At 34.7% G+C, this 25386-nt stretch overlaps 1 protein-coding gene and 1 long non-coding RNA gene across 2 annotated transcripts; both read right to left on the bottom strand.

The window, feature by feature from the left end:
* Window positions 1-9971: 9971 nt before the first annotated feature.
* Window positions 9972-14284, bottom strand: LOC121204629 (uncharacterized). Its single transcript, XR_005899808.1, has 2 exons — window positions 10427-14284; window positions 9972-10290 (listed from the first exon to the last, which is right to left on the bottom strand). It is a non-coding gene; the product is annotated as an uncharacterized lncRNA (long non-coding RNA).
* Window positions 14285-23982: 9698 nt separating this feature from the next.
* On the bottom strand, window positions 23983-25386 carry LOC107934072 (probable aquaporin TIP-type RB7-5A). Its single transcript, XM_016866419.2, has 3 exons — window positions 24994-25386; window positions 24584-24834; window positions 23983-24507 (listed from the first exon to the last, which is right to left on the bottom strand). The coding sequence occupies exons 1-3, from the start codon at window positions 25118-25120 to the stop codon at window positions 24133-24135; spliced, it is 753 nt and encodes a 250-aa protein (XP_016721908.1). The 5' UTR covers window positions 25121-25386; the 3' UTR covers window positions 23983-24132.

Below are 25386 nucleotides of genomic sequence, written 5' to 3' on the forward strand. Positions count from 1 at the left end.
GGTTTTTAATATTTTTTCTTCATGTGAATTCAATTTTTACCAGTTTCTTGTAATTTTTATGTTTTTGAAATTGTTGCAATTAGGTCCAACTAAACCGTACATTCGTTTTTTATTTTATTAAAATTTTGGAAGTTTCCATTGATAAATATTAGATGTTTTTTTATGACTAACATGGATTTAGAGCTTTGATTGTGTTGTATGATGATTTTATAAAGTGATTTTGTTAAATATTGATTTTAGGATTAAATTGTGAAAATGTTAAAATATTAGAGTTTGATAGAGAATTTTGGGTTTATTATGGGATTTATGAAGGCCTAGAATATTTGGATAGATTATTGATTGAGAAAATTAGTCAATTTGATAGATTAACTAATTAAGGGATTAAATTGTAAAAATTGTAAAAGTTTAGGTAATTGCGTAAATTTGAAAAATAAAAGGGTATTACTTGTAAAAATGAATTGGAAATGAAATATATGCTATATTCTAGATTAAGATCTCGTAGATACTCGTGAAAAAAGAAAAAATAGAGAAATAGTCATTGAACTTTTGTAATTACTACAATTCAGCCCAGGAAAGTTCGTACGGTTAAAAATTTAAATTTTTTTATAAATTTTTTATTGGTATTATGTGTATATATTCTATTTTTGGAAATAATTTATTGTTTGAATTATAATATTGAATTGGATATTTGGTCTGAATTGAACACGAGATTTGAGTACATTCGTGATTTGGTGTACGATGGCATTAGAGGGAGATATCGACATTATTCCCAAGTAAACAGGGGGTTCAGCATTTGTTTCGAACTCTCGTGTTTTACTTTCTGTTTGGCGTAATTGGGTGTATCAGTTCTTACGAGCTTCTGTTTAGCTCTTACGAGCTTCTGTTCAGTTTTCGAGCTTCTATTGGTGTATTTAGGAGGACCAACTCTTATGAGCTTCTGTTGAAGATGTACTCATATTCGTAAGTCGTTCTTCGAATGGAAGAATCTCGGTACAGTAATTTATTTAATGAATTTGAAAGACATGTTATTTATTTTTGTACTAATTTTAAATACAGATGTATTTATCAATTGAAATTATGAATGACAGGAAATTGTCATGAATGATTTTTTATTATTTGAATTATTATAGTTAGTCTAGTAAGATTTTTGTTTAACCCGTCGAACTTACTTAGCTTTATTAAGCTTATTTGTATTGTTAAATGTCATTGTAGATTTTCAGAAAGTTGAACGATCGGATCAACACTTAAAACACACTATCCAGCTTATTTCGATAGTTTTTGAAACATTAAATATGATTTATATGGCATGTATAGGCTTTTTTATGGTATTGGTCAAAGTTTAACTTATGTAAATATTATGAATAATATTTTGTTTATATAATCAACCTACATATTGGTAAGAGATTAAAGTATAATTGTGATGTTAGTATAAGTGATATATGTATGTATGTATTTGAATTATAGTAAACTTTGGCAACTTGGTTAGGTAAATTAATTAGGTAAGTTTGGATATTTGGTGGACATATTTTTAAGTTGTCATTTGAGGTATCTAAGGGCATATTGGTTGTATGTGGTGATAATACATGTTTAAGACTTGATTTTAGCTTGTGTTGAATGCCTTGTTATGGCTGGTTGATGTGTAAATTGTTGAGGCTAGGTTGGTATCAATTTGCGTAAGAAATGTGGCTTAGAAAATGGTCTATTTTCGTCCACACCGGAAGAGACACGGGCGTGTGTCTCAGCCGTGTGTGACACACGGCCAAGTGACATGGCCGTGTGTCCCCTATATCTTTTTAAGAATGCAAGTCAGTATTCTCACACGGCCTAGCACACAGGCGTGTGACTTGGCCGTGTAACCCAAGTCAGAGAGCTACACAGGTACGAACACGGGCTAGACACGGCCGTGTGTCCCTATTTCAAATGCCCACACGTCCTGATACACGAGCGTGTCTCCTGATTGTGTGAGTCACACAGCCTGGCCACATAGCCGTGTGACCCCTACAACTTTAAAAAATTTAAATGTTTTCTGAAAAATTCTTTGAGTACCTGATTTAGTCCCAACTTGTTTCTAACGCGTATTTTGGGCCCCAAGGGCTCGTATAAGGGACAATATGTTTGATTTCGATTGGTTTCTAACAAGAATGTTATATTATATGAAATGCCTGTTTATTTTATCTATAAACTCCAGTAATGCTTTGTAACCATGTTTCGGTAATGAATAAGGGATAAGGGTGTTACAGTATTAATCCAGATCTTAATAATACTTTGATCTTACTTATTCCTAAGAAAGTCCATAGGATTTTAGTCAATTTTTTCCCATCAGTCTCTGCTCGATTCTGTACAAATTGGTGATGAAAGTGATTACAAATAGATTTGAATTGGTTTTTCTAACTTCATCCTGCAGGAACAAGCTGGGTTGATTATTGGTCGCAATATCTCTGATAATGCTTTTATAACGCTGGAATTCATTCATTCCATGCAAAGTAAACTAAATGGCGATCAAGTTGGACCTGAAAAATGCCTATGATAGAGTGAGCTAGGATTTTATTGGTGCTTCGTTGTAGGCTGTTGGGGTTCTTGATTTTCTTACATTTGTGATCGTGGCAGCCATATATTTTTCTTCTATGTAAATCTTCTAGAATAGAGTCCCCATTCGTAAGTTTAAGTTAGTTAGAGGGATCAGACAGGGTTGTCCACTATCGCATTATCTCTTTGTCTTTTGTATGAAATGGCTAAGCTATATTATTCGTGTGAAAATTGATGTTGAAAAGTGGTGCCCAATTTGTCTCTCAAGAACAGGGTCGACCTTATCTCACATTCTTTTTTTTTGTGGATGATTTGGTTAGTTTTTGCAAAGCGGAGTTGAAAAAAGCTGAATTATTGAGGGACATCTTGAAGCATTTTTGTGAATTTTCTGGGAACAAGATTAGTGCACAAAAAAGTAATATGTATTTTTCCAAAGGAGTTGAGGCAGGTTTATATTCTCGGATTAGTCAGTTTCTTAGGTTTTAAGAGGTTCATAATCTTGGTATTTACTTAGGTGTTCCTCTTCTTCATGATCAAGATACTAAAAGTACTATGAATTTTATTATGGAAAAGGTGAGGCATAATTTGCAAAGTTAGGAAGCTAGGAAGCTATCCATTGCTGAAAAGGTCACATTGGTCCAATCTATTCTCTTAGCTATTCCAAACTATTTTATCCAATCCATGTTGATCCAAAAAGGTGTCTGCACTGAGATCGAGCATTTAGTAAGACAGTGTATTTGGGGTGGTTCTGGTGGCCATCCAAAACTTGCTTTGGTCGGGTGGGATTCCATCTGTCAGCCAAGATCTCGTGGCGGTCTTGGATTTCGGCATCCACATGACCAAAATAATTTGTTTCTCATGAAGATTGGGTTTAATTTAGTCACCAATGAGGATGCTTTATGGGTACAAGTCCTCTGTTAAATATGGCTGGAAAAATCAACTCCCAAAATCCTTTACTAAGAGTCAATGTTTGAATTTATAGTGTTCCCTTTTTAAGACATGGTCTCTTTTTTGCGAAAAATTAGCTTGGTCAATTGGTTATGGCACAAGAATTTTTTGTTGGAAGGATTCCTGGATCCCAAGAGTCGACCCTTTATTATCGCATGTTCCTGCTCATACAAGGTTAGACTTGGATTGCATCCTAAAAGATTTGGTTATGCCTAATGGAACTTGAAATATGGATCTATTTCATATTTGGCTTCCCGAAGATGTGATTAAACCAATAATAAGTATTCCTCTTCCACATCCTACCTCGAGGCCGAATAGGGTGATTTGGGCTTATTTGATTTTAAGGTCATTTTCTATTCGTAGTGCATTCTGGACTTTGAAATAGGATTTTTGGTATCCCAAAGAAGTCTGTTGGAAGATCACTTGGAAATATCAAAGACCCCAAAGAGTTTATTTTTTCCTTTGGCTAGTTTTTAACCAGAGACTCTTAACAAATTTGGAACGCACTTGAAGAGGTCTTCGTCACATTAGTTCTCGTAATATATGTAGTGCTCTCTATGTGCTTCAAGATTGTCTGACAGCAAAGGAAGTGTGGCTGCATGTGGTCCTAATTGAACAACAACATAGGTTCTTTTCTGGTTTGGTTTTATTCTAGCCTTTGTTGTCATATGAGGTTACAGGATTGAGGAGTTACCTAGTCATTTCTGTTCGGCCTAAACGCTTGAGGAATCTGGAAGAATAGGAATTTATTTATCTTCCAGAATGTTACTTGGGCATCTTACGAAATTGCCAAACCTTTTCTCAACTGGGCACATCAATTTGATCTTAATCACAATGGATTCAAGACCAATCTTGTAACAACCAATTTTCAGTAAAATCAGAATAGTGGTTTCAGGACCACAAATCCGAGTCTGAAGAGAAAATTATTTTAATAATATGTCATAGTCTGCATTATAATTGAAATATCGTATGAAAATTCTGTAAAGACATTTTATCGGTTACATGTCTAATTAGATGGAACGGACCAAATTGCATAAAATGCAAAAGTTGAATTCTAGTAGCTATAGGTATCAAATAGCTATGGAATTCAAAATTGGAGGTCCTTATATGGCAAATAGACCATTTAGAGGAGTTAGTAGATATAGTCATCCTTGGAAAATTCAATAAAGAAAAGGACTAAATTGGAAAGAAAATAAATAAAAGATGATAAATTAATTAAATAAGAAAATATCATCATTTTCTATCATCTTTCCCAAATTAAAGACATGGAAAACCTAGCCATAAGAGCTTGAGCTCTAGCAAAGTTATTTGGCTTAATTAGGTATGTATTCTTGTCCTATTTTTAGTAATTTTATATTTTCAAGATCGTAATAGCTTAATCTAGCTATCTTAGGGATTAATTTGCAAAGTTATCAAAGTACTAGGGTTTTTCCATAAATGAGTATGCACGAATTATGAAGTTTTATGGCAGAAAATGAAAGGTTGTTGATAGATAAACAACTTTTGTAAAAGGGAATTTTGATGAAATTAAGATTTAGGGACTACATTGAAAAGATGGAAAATTCATGGAAAAATTCTAAATTTTATGAAATACATTGGCTGTTAATGTTACATGTAAAAATCAGCTAGGCTTGGAATAAGGATTAAATTGCATGAATTTTATTTTCTGAGCCTAGGGACGAAATTGTAATTAAATAAAAGTATATGAGCAAAATGGTAATTTTTCTAAAGATGTGAATTAAATATGAATTAATGTTAAATTCATTTATATAGATTTGGATAGACCAAATACGGAGTTAGAATGAGGAAAAGAGAATGTTCCGGATTAGTAGATTACAAATACACGAACAATTGTCGAGGTAAGTTTGTGTAACTAAATTGTGTATAGTTATATGTTTGAATTGAATGTTATGTATGTGAATTGTATAATTAACATGTATGAAAATCAATCACATATCCGATAATGTCTGAAAACTATTAAGCCCCGTTTGAATAAATGAGAATTGATGAATACAAGGTTCCCGAATTGGTTGTGGTCCTACATGTGTTGCAGACACACCACAACTTGAAAGAGCATCTCGTTATTAGCTCTCATGAGCTTCTCGTTATATGGTTCTTGCGAGCTTCCTGTTAATAGCTCTTCGGAGCATCCTGATTAGTTGTGATCCTACATGTGTTGTGAACACACCGCAGCTCTTATGAGCGTCCCGATATATGGCTCTTCGAAGCTTCCGATTTAAAGGCTCTTTCATGAGCTTCCTGATTAATGGCTCTCTGGAGCTTCTCGATATTGGCTCGCTTGAACCTTCTCGATATTGGCTCGTATAAGCTTTTCGTTAATAACTCTCTAGAGGTTCCCGTTATATGGCTCACATGAGCTTCCCATTATATGACTAGAAAGAGAGCTTCCCATTTATATGCTTACATGAGCATTCACGAATATGAATTGACAAATTACAGTTGTGTGCACTTTGTGTATGCTACCCGTGTATCCATCGGTATTTCAAATGGTTCAACGGACAAAGTTTTGATATAAGTTAAGATGAATTATGAATGTATCACTACCTATATATACTTGAAAACACATGGAAATTTAATATTGTTGAGCTTGCACATATTCCTTGACATTTATATGAAACACATGTCTAACATGGTTGATGAGGATATGTGCTAGGGCTTTTGGCCATCTTGCTTGAGTATGCTTTATATGCTTACCGTATATGTGAAATAATGGTGAGTTAAATTTCATGTTATACGAACTTACTAAGTATTAAATGCTTATTCTGTTTAATTTCCTTGGTTTTATAGTAATTTGGAAGCTCGTTGGGTTGGAAGCTTGGCAGAGATATCATCACACTATCCATCGGCCCATTTCGGTACATATAGAAAATTAATTTTGGATATAATGGCATGTATAGGGTAAAATTGGCCAATGTTGGCTTAAAAGTATTTTGTTGTAAATAGCCATTAAAATGGCTTGTGTGTAGCCATTTGATATGTATATATATATGTGTCTTTATCACGCTTAATATGTGTTTGAAATGGTTATATGATGGTTAAACAATAAGTATATTGAAGCATGGTTTGAGTTAGTGAAGTTGGTAAAATATGCATATGGTTAATTTGGTAAGTTTGGATATCTGAATATAAGTTATGAAATGATAAGTATAAATGCTTGGTTATGTGAGATACTATATCATGTATAAGACTTGATTTTAGCTTGGTTTAAATGTCTTGGATTGGCTTGTGAATGTGTTAAAGTGTTAATGTAGGTGTAGACCAATTGGGTGAGAAATGTGGCTTGGAAAATAGTCTATTTTGTCCACACGGGCGTGTGTCTCAGCCGTGTGTGACACATGGCCTAACACATGGGCGTGTGGTTTAGTCATGTGTCCCCTGCATCTTAAAAAGTTCAAAACAGAATGCTCAAAATTGATCACATGGCCTGGCACACGGGTGTGTAGCTTGGCCGTATTTCATACAATTAATTAAGTTCACACGACCTAGCAGATGGGCGTGTGGCTTGGCCGTGTGACCCAAGTCAGAGAGTTACACGAGTACGGACAAGGGCTGGACATGGCCGTGTGCCCTACTTTGAATGTCCACACTGCCTGAGACACGAGCGTACCTCTTGGCAGTGTGGCTCACACGGCCTGGCCACACGGGCATGTGTCCCCTGCACATTGGAAAAATTTTGAGATTTTGCGAAAAATTCTTTGAATACCCAGTTTAGTCCCGGCTTGTTTCTAATGGATGTTTTGGGCCTTGAAAGCTCTTATAAGGGACTTATGATTGATTTATGATATGATTGTATAAATGATATGAATTGTCTGTATTTAAACTGTAAATTTTGGTAATGCTCCGAAACCCTGTTCTGGTAACAGATATGGATTAGGGGTGTTACAAATCTCCTAAAAGTGGGTGATCAAACTCACTCTGAAAGAACGCGGGTTCATTTATTCATTGATGGAGCAGTGCCTAGAGACTCCAGGAATGCTTCTGCTAGCGGCGTGTTACGTGATCCAGTTGGTAACTGGGTATTGGGATTTAATCAGTATCTTGATAGATATACACCTCTTGAGGCAATTCTTTAGGGTATTTTGGACAGGCTTATCATCTTGTTAAATAAAGGTTACAAACGGGCCACAATTCAAACAGATAATTTAGAGGTGGTTAGAGCCTTGACGGTTGAGTGGTCGAAAGGTTCAGATATTACCTTGATTAGAGGGATCCAACGGGTTATGAATTTTGAAGGACAGTGAGAGATCATATATGTACCCAAGAATTGCAACTTAAGTGTGGATAGATTGGCTAAGCTTAGTTTAGCATGACAATCAAGTTTACAGATTTTTTATGTACCTCTTGATGATATGCTAGAAGCTCTTAAACAAGACTAAGTGTGTAGTGCTTTGAGCAATTGATTTGTCGTAACTTAGTTTTATTTGTGACTAAAAATTTGTTAGGAATAATTTTTTTATCCGTAATTAGGGGCAGACTGAACCTAACAGATTATTCATTGTGATCCTTATAAATAAAGCCTATGTAAATGGATCACCATAGAGATGGAATTAATGCGAGAAATCTGCTATTTTTAGGAATTAGAAATGAAAGGAAAAACGGTGTGGTAGAAAAAATAGGGTACAATTTCACTTTTAGCCCCTCTTAAATTTTACTAGTTTGACACTAATAAAAAATTTTCATTTTTAGCTTCCCCTGTTTGTGTAACAAACGGATAAAAGGTGGTCACGTGTATGTTACATGAGTAGGCAAGTTTATGTCTGTTTCCCTTCCAATTATTCAACCTCCTGCGCTCCTCTGCTCATATATTTGGTCTCACTCAAAAATTGTTAGATAAATTAAATGCATGAATAATTAATGGAATTAAAAGAATGAAACACCATGAAATTAATGGAGATTAGGAAGTCGGTGACCCTATCAATTAGAGCAATATTAGCTATTAATGAGTCAAAATTCATCAACATTTAAGTACAGGACAGCTGTTACCCGTACTTGGCCACCTCTTTGATTTGTCGTGCGAGTCTATCAATTGGAGGATGGGATATACCAACTTAACATGGACAAAACTATTTCAAAAAGACAATTATTTATAAGATTTGATTGTGATTTTAATATTCCCTGATTTTAAGATAGAAACCAATAGGGACATGAAGTTGAAAATGTGGTCATCTCCCACCTTTAATTTGATTGCCTCTCGACCCAGAAACCTTTCTTCAGCTAATTTTGCCTCTATCTATGGCTTAATTAACCAATGACCAAACCGGCTTCCAGCTCAACATTGTTCTAACTCAATCACTTCACACATTATTAAAGGAATCAATTCCCAAAACTTAGCCCGCCCATAGGAAAAGAAGAACGATGTGATAGAAAGTTATTCCCTCCCCCATTAATTAAGGGCGATTTATAGCCATTTCAGTAAAGTTTGGGGGGACATTAGGATTATGTTAAATCAAATCACATATGAATAAAATTACTTTGGCAGCATACTACTTTCATGCGGATGTTTATTCTACAATAAACTTTCAATTTATAAATAGTTGAGGGACTTAACATAGACAATAAAAATTTGTAGCACATACATAGAATGGCCGATCAAATACGCCATAGATGCGTTAATGGAGCAACACAAGTTGAATCGATACACCAGAGACGAAGCTAAAGGATTGGCAGAGATTTTGATACCCTTAAAAAGTAAAATTTTAATTTAATCCTTTTAAAAATAATAAAATTATGTTTTAAATTTTTTAAATATAAAAATATATATTTATTTTTTCAAAAATAATAAAATTATAAATTAATATATAATAAAATTACATTTAAATTTTTTAAAAATTTTATAATTAAATTCTGTTCCTTTTAAAAGAATTTCTAACTTCAATCTTATGCACACCTAACAGATCAGGTTGAAGGCATATAGAACCTATATATGATGAAGGAAACCTTCAAGCACAATTTAAAGTGGAGCAGCTCTTAGTATTTTCAACTTTGAAATACACCATTTGTCTTTTCATCAACTTCAACTTCAACTTCTTCAATATATACATTATTGCCTACTTTTTAGCAAGTATTATCACTAATAAATGATTTATTATTTCACTCTAGTGTTTGCTTGTTACTGTTGAAAGTTTTTGGAGTGGTGGTCTAAGTGTCAAATCAAAATGGTTACCTCCTCGGTGGAGGTTAACAATTAAGCATTTTAAGTATCATGAGTGATCCTTGTGATGTCGGTGATTGAATACCAAAAAAGTACGTTTCAAGGAAGCCGTTGTTATTGAAGAAACTAATATGGTGGTGGATTCTGAGCAACAGCCGATGATGTCGTTTAAAGACAAACTTTTGGGCTGCGGAGTGGCCTCCTCTGATGGAAATCCGGCAAGGAATCTCGGAAGGAATGAAGGTGACTTAGAAATTCTGGATGGTGACATGAATACCTCAATGGTTAATGGGATTCCGGCAATTGCTTTTTCGGAGCGCATTAAAGATATTCTCTTCAAGGAAATGGAATCAACGGTTGTTCTTAAATTGCTCGGGCGAAACATTGGTTATAACGGGCTTTATAACCACATACTCAACCTCTGGAAACATACAAAATCCTTTCATCTAATGGATATTACTAATGGTTATTTTTTTGTTTAGTTTCAGGACATGGAAGATTATAATAAAGTTTTAACTCAAGGTCCGTGGATAATTTTCGGGCAATACCCTACTGTACAGCGTTGGACGAAAACGTTTAATCCAGCACAGCCTTATCCCAGCGTGGTATTGGCTTGGATCCATCTACCAGGGCTTCCGGGTTATCTGTACAAGAGGAAAATCATTGAAGCAGTTAGGGTTTAATCGAAAAAGATGTCAAATTAGATTTTCAAACCGACAACAATACCCGAGGAAGGTTTACCCGATTGGCAGTGTTCGTCAATCTCGACAAACCTCTTACCTCAAAGGTTTTGGTCGACGATGACATCCAACGGGTAGAATATGAATCTCTCCCAACGGTTTGTTTCAGTTGTGGATGATATGGGCACGTCAAAGAATTGTGTTCGTTGGTGGGAGTTGGTGCAATTTTAGAGAGGCCAGAGACAGTTTTGGAAGGTATGGAGGCCCCGACGGTGGTGATTTCTAGAGAAACCGTCGATGGGGGTGGAGATGGAAAGAACAATGATTTCGGACCACGGATGTTAGTTGAGAGAAAATCATGGAAGGAATTACGTGATTTTAGGGCTAACGGGGTTGCAAATTTAGATAAAGATCCGTTGGGATCTAGGTTCACGCCTTTAATTGAGGGAAATAATTCAAGAAGTGGTCTTAATGAAGCCGTTGGGGTTCTGGGAGTGGGAAAGATAGAAGCCGTGTTGAATTAGGGGTAATTTTAAAGAGAATAGGGATTTAGTCAAAAGGGCTTCAGGTGGAGGTGGCCCGTGGTGCTGAGGTAAGCTCTATGGATGTGGTCAGGCCTATTTTGGGCTCAGGAGTGAGTGGTCTGGTTGCTGCTGAAGCAGGCCTGGACAATGGGGAAAGTGGGTCTAAGCCGATGGGAAAGAGGCCTGTGAGGTTTGGTGATTTTTCGCAAAAAGACAAGGACCAATTTTGTAATTTTACTAATTCTGTTTCTTTTGTACTATCTACAGGGCTTGTTAATTTAAAAGAGGGAGTGGCGTAAGCTGGTGGGCTGTCAAATGGATCGATTGGTGGGCCAAGTAGGGAACAAGCTGGGCTGAATGATCCTTTAATTTCTAATGGGTCCTCTTTGAATGTTTTATTTGAGCAGTAATTGGAAAAGGAGCTTTCGGGTCTTCCAGAATTTAGGAAGGACAATTTGGTTCTTAATAACCCCATGTTCGAAGGATCTAATGAATTGGTGGTCAATTTATATGCTAACTTTTTAGACCCAAAGCATCATTTGGCGATTATTATTAAAGATAAAAATATGGATAAAACGCCTAAAGGTAACAAGAAAAATATTTCAATTTGTTCTAATAAATCTTTTTCTGTTTCTAGAGGACGAGGTTCGGAGAATAAAGTTGGTAATAATCGTGAGGGAGCTTCATTTAATCGTTCTTTTAAGGACAAGGGCGGTAGATTAAAAAATGCTGGAATTTCTCGAATTCTATTATCAAATGCTATAAGCTCCATGGTCAATCTTGTTAATTCGCTAGGTGGGCCTGGATCGGATATTATTGGAAGGCGTGCTGAAGGACAGACTGGTGGACCTGACTCCACACCTGCATAATTTGGCGGTAATTTTTTTATTTTTTTATTTTGTTATCTATGAATTTTATTATTTTTTGTTGGAATTGTCAAGGTTGCGTCAGTTTGAAATTCTCTCGTATCTTTTAGGAGTATAATAGAAAGCATAAGCCTAATTTGGTTGGCCTTTTAAAAACAAGGGTAAGTGGACCCAAAGCTGATTCTATTATTGTTAAGCTCGTCTTTGAGTTTTCACATCGCGTGAAGGCTGTGGGTTTCTCGGGTGGTATTTTGATTAGTTAGAAAGACTCCATTACTGTTGATATCTTGGGGGATCACCCCTAATTTATTCTTCTTAGAATTTTTGGGATGTTTTATCGGCAATCGATTTTGGTCACTTTCGTATACGACAGTCCTAATGGTCAGAAACGGAAGCAATTATGGGTTCGCGGTTAGCGATTGGTGATTTTAACGCTATTTTAGCTTCGTGTGAAAAAAGAGGTGGTCGAGTTATCGGGAAAAGATGTGTTCTTTTTAGCGAGCTCATGGATTCCATGGGTTTGCATGATCTGGGTTTTAGTGGGCCTAATTTTACTTGGAATAGAGGTGGAGTTTTTGATAGACTTGACAGAGCAATTTGTAATGATGCTTGGAGTCAGAAGTTTCCTTCGTCCAAAGTTTTTCATCTCCAAAAGCTTAAATCAGATCACAAACCACTGAAATTGTCTCTTATGCCTATTGTTCAGTCTTCGTCTATAAGACCTTTTTGGTTTTTAGCTGGTTGGGTAGAGCATCCGGGGTTTTCTGAGTTTGTTAAAAAGAACTAGAAGTTTATGGAAGATATGTCACTAACTCATGCGACTTTCACTAATCGAGTGAACTATGGAATAAGGAGGTTTATGGTCACATTATGCATCAGAAGTATCTTTTGAAGGAAAAGCTGGATAATGTACAAAAGGTAATTGATCGAAGAAACTCGACTTTTTTGAATCAGATCGAGTTAGAAATCTGAGAAGAGCTAGAGTCAATGTTACATCGTAAGGAGCCTCTTTGGTGGCAGAAGGCTAGGTGTGATTGGTTTGTTTTTGGTGATCGTAACACAAGGTTTTTTCATAGGCGAACTTTGCAAAGAAGAAAGCACAATCGGATTGTAACTCTGAAGAATCAAGCAGGGGAATGAATTATGGATGAAGATGTTTTGAAACAAGAAGCGGTTAACTTTTACAAAAATCTTTATGGGGAGCAACCTATAAATATGGGTAGTCTTGGGTGTGGTGATTTCCCGCCTCTCGAGCAGGAAGAGATCTAGTTTCTTAGTAGGTTTGTTTCAGATGAGGAGATTAGAAAGGCTCTTTTTGATATGGCGCATTTAAAAGCTCCAAGTAGTGATAACGTGCACGCTATTTTTTATCAGAGCCAGTGGGAATTGGTGGGCCTTTCGGTTTGTGATTGGGTCAAAAGGATTTTCTCTAGTGAAAAGATTGATCCAGACTTCAATAATTCTCTTATTGTCCTTATTCCTAAAGTGTAACATCTAGAATATTTCTCGTAATTTCGGCCCATTAGCCTTTGTTCAGTCCTTTACAAGCTTGTGATGAAAGTCATTGCTAAAAGGTTTAAAATGGTCTTTCCAAAGATCATAGAACCTAAACAAGCAGGATTTGTCGCCGGAAGGAACATAAATAATAATATCATCATTGCCCAAGAAGTCATTCACTCTATGAAGAGCAAGCAAAAGAGTAAAAGGTGGATGGCTATTAAAATTGATCTCAAAAAGGCCTATGATCGTGTTCGTTGGGATTTCATTGATGTTTTTTTTCAGGCTGCAGGCATTCCTAACTTTCTCCGCAATGTTATTATGTCAGCTATTTCTGGTTCAACTATGTAGGTGCCTTGGAATGGAGTGCCTTCCCAAAAGTTTAAACCAGCAAGAGAAGTTTGTCAAGGATACCCTTTGTCACCCTATCTTTTTATCCTGTGTGTAGAGTGGTTAGGGCATGGTATTAATGCAGCGATGGCTGATGGTAGATGGTCTCCCATTCGGCTTACTAGATCAGGTCCATCTCTATCTCATCTCTTTTTTACAGATGATTTGATTATTTTTGGGCAGGCAAAGGAGGAGCAGGCACAAATTATTAAGGATGTTTTAGGCATCTTTTGTGGTCTTTCGAGACATAAATTTAATTTTCAGAAGACAAACATGGTGTTTTTTAAAGGGGTAGATGAAGACATTCAAAGGCGTATTAGAGGAATTCTTGGGTTTCAAGTGGTGCAGAATCTTGGTTCGTATTTAGGGGTTCCTCTCTTTCATGAGAAGGTTACTAATAATACTTTGCGCTTGGTTGTTGATAAAGTGCGGAGTAAATTGTGCAGTTGGGACGCTCAATAACTCTCTTTTGCTGGCAGAATTACTTTAGCTCAAGCGGTAATACTTTCAATCCTGGGCTGCTTTATGTAATCGATGTTGATCCTTAAAGGCTTGTGTGACGAGATTGAAGCTATGGTTAGAAAATTCATATGGGGTTCCACTAATTCTTGTAAGAAGATTGCCTTAGTGAGCTAGGATTCTATATGCCAACCCAAATCGCATGGTGGGCTTGGTATAAGGGCTCTTCATGATCATAATACCTGTTTCATAATGAAGCTATGATTCAAATTAGTGACTGATCATTCCTCTTTATGGGTCAATGTGCTACGGTCCAAATATGGGGTTCAAAGCGGTTTACCAGAGTCTTTATCGAGGGGATAGTGTAATTTCTTGTGGAGATCTTTGTCGAAGATTTGGCCACTTGTACTGGAAAATTTACCCTGGTCAGTTGGGGATGGGCATAATATTAACTGCTGGAAGGATTCGCAGGTGCCTAAGATGGGACCATTATCCAAAAAAATAGTCTCCACTACTAGATTGGATATGGATCGTTCCCTCAGCGAAATGGTCACGGAGAATGGGGATTGGAATCTGGACTTTTTTCGCCTTTGGTTACCTGAAGACATCATTCAACAAATTGTAGGGATTCCACCACTCCAGCCAAATTCAGGTATGGATAGAATTATTTGGGAGAGGAACGACATTGGGTGCTTTTTCTGTTAAAAGTGCGTACATTAAACTTCGAGAGCTTTCTTGGCATGGGAAAGAAGATGTATGGAAGATACCTTGGAATTATATTGGGCCGCAAAGAGTTCGAGTGTTCATTTGGCTTGTTATTAAGCACCGTTTGCTCACCAATGTTGAAAGAATATGAAGAGGACTGGGTTCTGACACTGCTTGTGGCACTTGTGGCCATAATTATGAGAATATCCTTCATGTGCTTTGAGATTGCACAACGGCAATGGAGGTATGGATGTAGATAGTCCTTACATGTATGCAATTTATTTTTTTTTACAGGATCTCTTCATGATTGGATGGATCTTAACCTACGAAATCAGTAGGCTGTGAAGCTAGTAAGTGGAGTCAATTGGCCTTGTCTATTTGGGATTATCATTTGGCACCTATGGAAAAACCGAAATCTTCGTATATTTCAAGGTCTTTCTTGGAGTAAAAATGAGGTTATCAAAGCTTTCTTATGTTGGGCGAATCAGTATGTTTCGGTTTACAGATCAATGGACACTAAACTCTCACAGACGAAGCTGGTTTCTGACTCTTTGGAGGGTTGGGTATATTTGAACACTGATGGATCGGTCAAATATGAAGATATGTTTGCTGCATTAGGAGGACTTCTGCGGGATCAGAAGGGAACTGGGATCGTGGGCTATTCGAGGTATTTGGGAATTTGTGAAGTTATTGATTCAGAACTATGGGGCATTCTAGATGGGTTTCAAATTGCCCTTGATCGTGGCTTTTGGAAAGTTCTTATCCAGACAAACAATCTTGAAGCGGTTAACCTTATTCATGAAGGAATTCGAAAAGGCTCTAATTCTGCCTTAATTACTAGAATTCTTTTGAGTTTAAAGTTACTGGGTCACTGGAACCTTCAACATATCCCAAGAGAAGAGAATGAAATTGCAGATAAGATAGTTAAGCTCAGAAGAGATAGGGACCCAGGATTGCGGTTAATAGACCAGGATAATGTTTCAAGTTTACTTAATGTTTGATTTCTAAGTTGTAATTTTTTCTACCAAAAAAAAAATTGTTACCTCTTTTATCATTGGATAGAATATTATTTGTTATATTTGAAATGAGTAATTTATTAAAACAAATTTATTGAGCTTTGAATTTTGTAAATATTTTAGTAGTATATAAGTTTAAATTTCAACATCAATCATTTTAAAATAATTTTTTTTGGAGATCGAATTGATTTGGATCAATCAATTAAATTCTTTGGATTGTTGTGAACAAATTCGAATCACATTGAAGATACTATTAGAGAATGAATCTCTAATAGTGCACTTTACATTGGTCTTTATTAAAATATTGAATTTTGCTATTTTATAGTTGCTACTTTAATTGTAATTAATCTTTAATATATTAGCAAATCTCAAAAATTTCTATATATTGAGAAACCCGTATAAATTTATGTACTGAAAGAATACTTTATTGTTCAGAGAAGAACATGTTTTTAAGTGCATTTGAAAGTAAACCGTTTATGTTCATAGTAAGGGAAATTTAGAGGTAAATGTTTTAATTTTTAAGTACAAATGTGAGGTCTTTATACTTGCGGAGTGATAAAAGTACTTGATTCACTTGTTGTATCGAGGATTAAATATAGTGAAATTACTCATTAAATTAGGTTCCACATATATAGGAAAACCTAATTCCGTAAACAATTTTTGGTGTCATTTGTTTACTTAATTTTATTTATTAAACATTTTATTAATTTAAATATTTTAGTTTAGAATAATTTAAAATATTTACTAAATCGTGAATTGATACGTAAGTTGAAATAACTTTTAAAATTAAAAGAATGATTACAATATTATATTATATAATTTTTTTATATTTAAATTAAATTAATAATAATTATGAAAACATAATAGTCATCTAAGTGTAAAAATAAATGTAATCGTTTGAAATAGTGCCCACAAAAAATTTGACATTTTAATTAAAATACAAGATATTTTAAATTTTGATTTTTTAATTAAAAGTATAGTAGTTGTATACTAATTAAAATTAATTCTTTTTCTTGTAAACATTTTTATTTAGAAAAAGTTAATCTGCAAGTTTAAAATTTGATACCTTAATTTTGAATTAAAGTACTGTATTTTAATTAAAATGATAAACTTCAATTTTATATATTTAGTTCATTCAAATTGAAATAAATTAATTCAACTTACATACTTAAATATAGAAATTTTAATTAATTTTAAATAAATTAATAAAAATTATATATTGAAATTTTACAAATTTTAATATAAATTAATATAATGTGAATTCTAATTTTAAAAAATTATTAATTTAATTTTAAATAAAATATTAAAATTATTTTATAAAATTATTAATTTAAGTTTAAATAAAAGTGGTTAGTTTTAACGGCATGGTGTTATGCACATGAAATTATAAAATTATAAAATATTAAATTAATTTATTAATTTTATATAAATATAACTATAATAATTTCTAGTATAATATATAAATATAGAAGTTTAAGTTTAAATTTAAAATATAAAAAATATTAATATCAATAAAGAGTAAATATAAATTATTTTCTCTATTTTAATTTTTTATTTGCATTTTCACATGGATTATTTAAAATATAAATATTATAATATTTCATAATAAAATTTTAATTAACTATTGTACTTTCAATTAGGTATTATCTTGAATGTTCAAACTCAAGCCTTACACATATTTTAAATGAGCTTAATTTTTATTCAAATCCTCCTAAATTTAGAGTCAACCTTCGAGTCTGAGTGGGTAGTTCAACCCATGAACAGGTCTAGGTATTACCTAATCATAAGAGTTAAACTCATAAAAGATATGAAAGAGAACTAGAGCTTCACCATGAAAAATATGAGAGTTACACTCTAATGCATTGTGAACTAACTAAAAATTTAACTAAGGTAAGTACACCTATCGATTAAAAAGTATAGCTACGGTGAGCAAAGATATTGTCGTTCCCACAAAGACTAAAAGTACTAGTAATTACTGTCGTTCTATTATTTAATTGAATAATTCGAGTGATTGATTAAAAACTAAAATTAATTAAATTAATTAACTAACGAATAGGGCAAAAAATCAAAACAAGAAAATAATCGATTAACAACCAAAAAGTAAAACAATACTTATGAAAGAATTCACTTAAATTTCATCTGTCACTATCAATCTAAATTAGCAATGTCTTTACTTAGTAACATGATCCGTAGAAATCCCTAAATTATACTAATATCTCTTTCGAGAGTAAGAACAACTGACTCTAGATTGATTAATTGAAATTTCTTTTTAATTAAAACCCCTATTATCGCATTAACTCGTGCTTTGGATTCCCTTATTAAATTTGACTCTAATCTGGTAGATTTGTGTCATCCTATTTCTTGGATTGCATGCAACTCCATTCGATTATGAACGATCTACTCTTAAACAAGGTTTATTCGTCCTTTGATTTAAGCACATCAGATATGGATTAATAATCTAGAAATATCAAACCTAGAATTAAGCACCCATAACAGAGAATAAGATCTAAGTATTTATTACGTAAAAATAAAAAATCAAAAGACAAAATTCATCATAGGGTTCATCTCTCCGTAGGTATTTAGAAAATTAGTTTATACTTGAAAATAAAAACATCCAAATCACAGTATGGCCGAAAGAAACAAAGAAGCTCATGATAATCTCCTAAGAAATCAAATGCGAATATTCAATCTTAACAGAAATTCGCTTCAAAATTGGCTTTAATGGTATTTTTCGAGTTATTTTATTGAGTATTCTATGACAACTCACTCTTATTTTCTTATTTTTATCATATATACATCTTAAATTAATGCTTGAAAAACCTAAAAATCGTATTTTCCACTATTCAATGTGCAATTCCGTGAAATCAACACGGCCTACCACACATCCGTGTGGAATGGGTCAGCCTGTGTGGCTCCTGTAGCTTGCTTCAATTTTTCAGTTTTCACTCAGTTTGCTCTCAAATGCTCTATTAAGTATAAAAACAAGAATTTAAAAGATTAGGAGCATAAAATTCACAATTAACATCAAATAATCACCCAAAAATGAATTAAGAAAGAGGTAAAAACATGTTACGTTTAGTACTTATTACACCTGCAAACAACATGAAAAAAAAGAGCCAAAGCTCCACCAAGAACACCATAGAAGTTATAACCGCAAATTGGTCTGTAGAAGTAGAAGTCGCGGTTGTAGAATTGTGACTACAAATATGAGGTTGTTAGGCTGTAGAGAGCTACAAAAATAAAACCTATTTGAAAATATAAATTAGTAGATAGTAGCAAGTAGGTCATATCTATAAAGACCGATAATAATTTTATTTCTTTAATAAAAATAAAAATAAATGGGGTTTAAAATTAAAATTAAAAATAAAACAAAGTAAAAAGAGAGAGAGAGAGAGAAAGAGATCAAAAAGTAAAATAAAAAAAATCATGAGAAGAAACTTTAGCCAAAGGTAAAATCTATGTTTAATTTGAGGATTTGATCATCGACGCAAAGATAGTTTTAATGCTTTTAATAAATTAATTCTAGTTGTTGACTTAATGACGGGCAACCAATCTCTCCTTACCTGTTTGGTAACCAAGAGGCAGCTCGTTTGAAATTAATTCCCTAAGTGATAAATAACCCTGTAACTTACCGACAACATTAAAAAATGAGAGGCCTAATTCTAACAAACAAAGTCACCTTAGTAGAGTTCATTTAAGCTAGATTACACATTCATACCACATAATCGTAAACTACAACATAAATAATTTATGCAATTAGTGGCTAGTATTAGAACGAATTAAATAATTACGAATTTAATTATTCTAATTGACAAGTCAATTATTCTAAGCTATCAAATACTGACCACGTATTTAATAAACCTAAGCAATTGTAATTATAATCAAAGATACATGATTAGAAAAGAACAAAGAAGAATTAAATCGCAAATAATTTTCGCGAATTTATTAAACCAAGATTTAATAAAACTTTTGGCTAGAAAAGAAGATTTAGAAACTCATAAAATAAAGAAAACTAGATAAAACTAAGAACAATTATCTCTAAATCTCCCCTCAATCTTAGCCTAATAATAATGTCTATTTATGGGGGAAAATAATATATTGGAGAAAATACAAAAAGTGCCATTAATTAAATAAAGCACAAAATTTCAAGATATCTTAACAATCTTCGCGTCAAACTTTCAAGTCATTTTTAGTGTCTTCCTAACACTTTTTGGGCACAAGCTATGAAATAACTTCAGTTAGATCTTTCAATTCTCTTCGAATCAATATGTTATGAGCCCAAAACGAAGGCATGTAGCTTAAGTTATGAATAAAATATTGAAATTGCACTTTGTTGAAAATTCAAACTGCAAAAAAAAAAATTGTCAAAAAGAAACTTTAAATCCCTTTTTCTTCGATTATTCTCTAAGTACATAATAAATGAAATATAAGTATAAATATTATAATTAAAAATATAAATAACATAATTCAAAACTAGATTTATCAAAGATCTATGGATGCAACATCATGCTACAAGATGTGAAGTTTGTGAATGTAGAATCACGATTACAAAATCTGATGTTTGTGACAGAAGAATTGTGAGTACAAAATCTGAGGTCTGTGATTGTAAAAATATGACTACGAAATCTAAACTATCAAATCTGGGTGTTGAGGGGTTTCGAGAGACTAAGAATGAAAGGTTTATGAAGCCCTAAAAAATTGTGGAGGTTCAATAAACCCCAAAATTGAGGTAAATGTGTTTGGAAATCTTTAATGGGCTCAAAGATGGAAGCTTTAAGGAATCCAAAAATAGAGGAACTCTTGTTAAACCAAACAAATGGATATAAATATGTTTAGGAAGCGTTAAATGCAAATATGAAAACCTTATAAAACCCAAAAGTAAGTTTTATAAGACTAAAAATGGAATAGGCTCCAAGAGATCCAAATGGAAACTTTACTAAACAAAAAATTGGAGGAACTTACAAAAGAAAATCACAATGGGAACTTTATGAAATCTCCAATGAACAAAATGGAAGCTTAACAAAAAACCTGGAAAAAATTGAAGCTTGACAAGCTGAGAAGATTGAGCCATGGGTTTTTGCTTGTTTTCTAGAGACGTCACCGAATGTGACGAAAATAAAGATAAAAAGAGTTGATTAAATCACTTCCACACGTTATCACTGCCCAAAGGATATCCCATAGGAAAAGAACATTGATGTGTTAGAAAGTCTCCCACCATCAAATAAAAATTTCTAAGAACTCAGAACTAATTGAGGGCCATTTATAGTCATTTCATTAAGTTTGGGAGTATTAGAATTAAATTAAACCAGATGAACTTCATACTTATATGAATAAATCTCATGCAGAAGTTTCTTTAACAATGAACTTCCAATTTATAAATAGCTCAGGAACTTGACATAGATAATAGAATTTCAGGCACATATATCCAGATTCGCTGATAAAAATAGGCTTCTTATTGGATTAATTAATGTTTTGTCCCTGCACAACTTGAATCAATGCGTGTTAGCTTCGTGATTATTGCTTGATCTAGGACATACATACAACTATATCTCTCACATGCTCCACTGCATTTAACCCATACAGACTTCATACATTTCTCATTGCAAACTCTAAGACCCATCACAAGTATATTTTCCTCCATGTTTTTGACTGAGCTGAAACTTGAACAAGAAATGATCAGTCTTAAGTTTTCCTAATTTGCAATTTTCTCGTTCCAGTTCCTCCTCCAGACTCTTTAACTTTTCCTCTGTTTCTTAAGTTCTTCTTTCAGACCCCCCCTTTTTTTTTTGTTTAGTAAGCCCAAAGTGTAGTATGTTGAATTAGTGGAGCCGAGTGTGGAACCTTTAAATCAGAAAAATGAGTAAAAACGAAAAGGTTTATAAACTTGACAAATAAAAAAAAAATAGAAGTAGATTTCTTTCTCAAATATATGAGTCAAGTTCGAATTCTCAAATAGTCATTATTGAAAAGAATTTACCTTAATATCATCCTTATTCATTTTCCTCCAAGACCGAAGTTAATACCTGTACATAAAGTGATTTATGTTAAGTATTTCTAATTTGCTATCTATTAGCTCTAGTTCCTCTTCAAGTTTCTTTTAACTCCTTTTGACGCTGCTTAATAAGTCCTTCCGCATCCTTTTTTTTTCTTTTCCTTGACCCACTTAATCTCTTTATTAGGGGTGGCTTCTATTGCAAAATTTGCCTCACCAATAGAAAATAATGTACCTTCCACTGTACTCTTCTCTTTTGAAAAATTCAGATGGTAATATCTGAAATAAAATTATACCTATTTGCTTAATCATGTGCTACTTTAGATAATTAAAAATATATATATAAAATGAATAGTTTTGTGAATAGGAGAAATTGTTTATTTAACAGTAATTCATATTTGTTGTGAACTCTTTTATAGTAAAAGGAAGGCTACAGAGGCCTTAAGTTCTAACGATTCTTACTTAAGTGATACCCTTCTTGTCACTTAAAAATAAGTGTTGGACACCAGGGAAAGGGTCTTCAAAAACTTCTAAATCATGTGTTCTGCTGATGCATGGTTTCGCCATAAAATCTGCCACTTGATTAGCTTCGCGATACACATGTTGAAAGCGCACAGTCCAACTCTCGTTGCACACTTCTTTAATCATTTGAACCAACAGCAAGGGATTGTCTTCATTGGAACCATCCTGGAGCAGCTCAGTTGCCACCCTATTATCACACTCCACCACTACTTTGGAGAGACCTCTTTGCCATGCTACGTTGAAGCCATCTAGGATTTCCCACAACTGGGAGTTAAGAACAGAACCACTACCGATAGACCTGCAGAAACTAGCTACCCAGTTGGGAAATGAATCTCGTAGAACCCCACTTATTGAAGACCAAGTACCTGACACATTCGAGGCACCATCCGTGTTGAACTTAGTCCACCTCAAAGTTGGTGGACTCCAACTAACGTGAATCGCTGAAGCTCTTCTGTTCTGTCAGCGTTAGGTTCTATGTTACGTATATTAAACGCAAGACTAGAGACCCTGCTAAGAATCTCCTCTGAACTACTGTTACTATGCTGAAAAATGGTCTTGTTTTTGTTCTTCCAGAGGTATCAACAACTGATAGCAAAAAATACCTCCCAAACCTTACACTGGTAAGGTAAGTCAAGGAGTAGAGTGAGAGGGTGTAGGGAATGAAAGCGATGATGTATTTCCGGTATAACTCAACAACACGCTTTCTGTGTAGAAAGAAGGCGCATGATCTTTTGCTACAACCAAAACAAGGAGCTAATAAGCAATGTTCTCCACATGCTCTGCATCGAACTTCAGTGCCAAATTCCTTGCTTTCATGGGATGCTGGTGGATGCTCGTGGGCTGAATGTTGAATCTTATCGGCATCTTTGGATTCTACAGTCGGAAGCAAGGCGCATTTGACATCCAATTGGAATTTACACTTTCCGCATAGAAAGGCCAAGCCTGAGCTAGCTTCATCACAACCTTCACATTGGCAAGGTACGTCGGCGAGTAAAACCAGAGGACATGAAGGATGAAAGAAATGAATGATTTGACGTGGAATGTTGATCATGCATGAATGATGGAAGAAAAAGTTGCAATCCTGGCAGCCATAGGCAAAAGAATCAAAGGCAGAGGCAAAGCAGAGCTTGCCATATGGCGCACCCTACTTCCAAATGATTATTGGGAGCAAGAAGTTTTAAGGGATGCCAGTGAGTAAAATGTTGAAAAAGCTCCTTAGTTTCTATGGTGGTCCGTTGGGTGCCTGCAACATGCATATCAAACTCACACCTTTCACAGCGGTTGCTTAAACCAGAGCCTGTTTTGAAGCAAGCATTACATATATACTCGTAATCTAAAATGGTAAGAAGAAGAAGGCATGGGTGAAAGAAATTTCGGATTTCTCTGGGAAGCTCGTTACAGGATCTATGGAGGTAAAAATCACAACCAAAGCATACATAGATCGAACCCGTAATGCGTTTGCAACATCCCCTACAACCAAGTTGATCGTCCTGCGAAACCCAGAGGAGCCACAAGAGATGGCGATGGAGAAAATGCTGAATTTTCTTCGACATCTCTCTTTGCTTTGACAAAAGCAAAGCTGATGTTCTAATTTTCTATGAAGGTTTAAGATTGAAGAAAAGATGATTCATTCATTGTATTGTGCAAGCTCTTTAAAACAGATTAGTAAGGGAAATACTGATAAATTTTAAACTCAAAACATATTTAATTACATTTCCTTATTAACAAGTACAATCTTTTTTTCTCCAATCATAACACACTCAAATGCCAAATCCCATTATGCAAGAAATGGAAACATTTCGATAAAACCGAAACCCTGAACAGCAAAACACTTTTTAAGCATAATCTCCAGAAACTGGTACTGAGGAGTATGACCCAATGAAAATGTCACCATAAATCAGCCCAGCTAACCCTCCTCCAATCAATGGGCCAACCCAATAGATCCAGTTACCAGACAAGTTCCCACTAACCACAGCTGGTCCAAAAGAACGGGCTGGGTTCATTGAACCACCACTGAATGGACCAGCGGCTAAAATGTTAGCACCGACAATGAAACCAATTGCAATAGGTGCAATTGTTCCGAGAGAACCCTTCTTTGGGTCAGCTGCCGTGGCATAAACGGTGTAGACGAGTGCAAATGTAATCACAATCTCCATCACCATGCCTTCCACAGCCGTCATTCCTGAAGCAACGCCGTGGGCTGGGACGCTCTGCAAGGTTCAAGTTGTAATTTTAATTTAGAAACAGTTTTGAGATTTTAATTGTTATAGTGAAGTTGTTCCATACCAAGCCATTGGTGACAAACTGGAGAAGAAGGCAAGCAACGATGGAGCCAAAGCATTGAGCAATCCAGTAGAAAATAGTAGTTAAGATGGTGATGTTGCCTCCAACAGCTAACCCAAAGGTGACGGCGGGATTCAAATGACCACCTGAGATGTTGGCTGCAATGGACACCCCAACGAAGAGGGCAAATGCATGAGCCACTGCTACAGCCACTAAACCCGCTGGGTCTAGAGCTGCATCGGCAGTGAGCTTACCTATAAAATATTAAAAAACAAAGAAAAAAAGCCATTACATCAACTCGTAGAGAGAGTTGTCCCTTGTTTAAAGGTCCAATCTGGTTCAACTCAAATGAATTAGTGTTCATAATGATAGTAATGTGTGCTTTACAAGGTGGTATAGCTTTGCACACTTACCATAAGCAATAGCCGATCCAACACCAGCAAAGACAAAAAGCAAGGTGGCAATGAATTCAGCCAAATAAGCCTTGAGGGACCCGACACTGAAAGAATCACCAAAGCTACCAAAAGCTAACTTAACCATTTTGGCTCGCAAAAACAAAAGAGATGCACCTAAAAGCTAAGCTCAAGACTAAGAAACTCTGTGCCTAATCAATTTCTTTTGATGAGTTTACATACTATGAAGAAGGTGTATATATACAAAATATATGAAGCAAAATAGCTAGAACGTAGGTTAAAGAGGCATCGCCGGCACCGGCCATAGGGCCTACAAGAATGAACTGGCACCGCCCCGATTAGCAACCGACCAACTGCTTTATGATAAAATCATATGAATTATGAGCATAAGAC

The sequence above is a fragment of the Gossypium hirsutum genome, chromosome A08 (genome assembly GCF_007990345.1).
Source record: "Gossypium hirsutum isolate 1008001.06 chromosome A08, Gossypium_hirsutum_v2.1, whole genome shotgun sequence".
In the NCBI taxonomy this organism is placed as follows: Eukaryota; Viridiplantae; Streptophyta; class Magnoliopsida; order Malvales; family Malvaceae; genus Gossypium; species Gossypium hirsutum.

What these genes read in the sequence shown, in the direction of transcription:
- LOC107934072 (XM_016866419.2), bottom strand. Translation starts at nt 25,120, where the DNA reads ATGGTTAAGTTAGCTTTTGGTAGCTTTGGTGATTCTTTCAGTGTCGGG. An exon ending in TGGATCGGCTATTGCTTATG is followed by an intron (nt 24,835 to 24,993) that starts GTAAGTGTGCAA and finishes AATATTTTATAG; the next exon opens with GTAAGCTCACTGCCGATGCA. An exon ending in AGTTTGTCACCAATGGCTTG is followed by an intron (nt 24,508 to 24,583) that starts GTATGGAACAAC and finishes TGAACCTTGCAG; the next exon opens with AGCGTCCCAGCCCACGGCGT.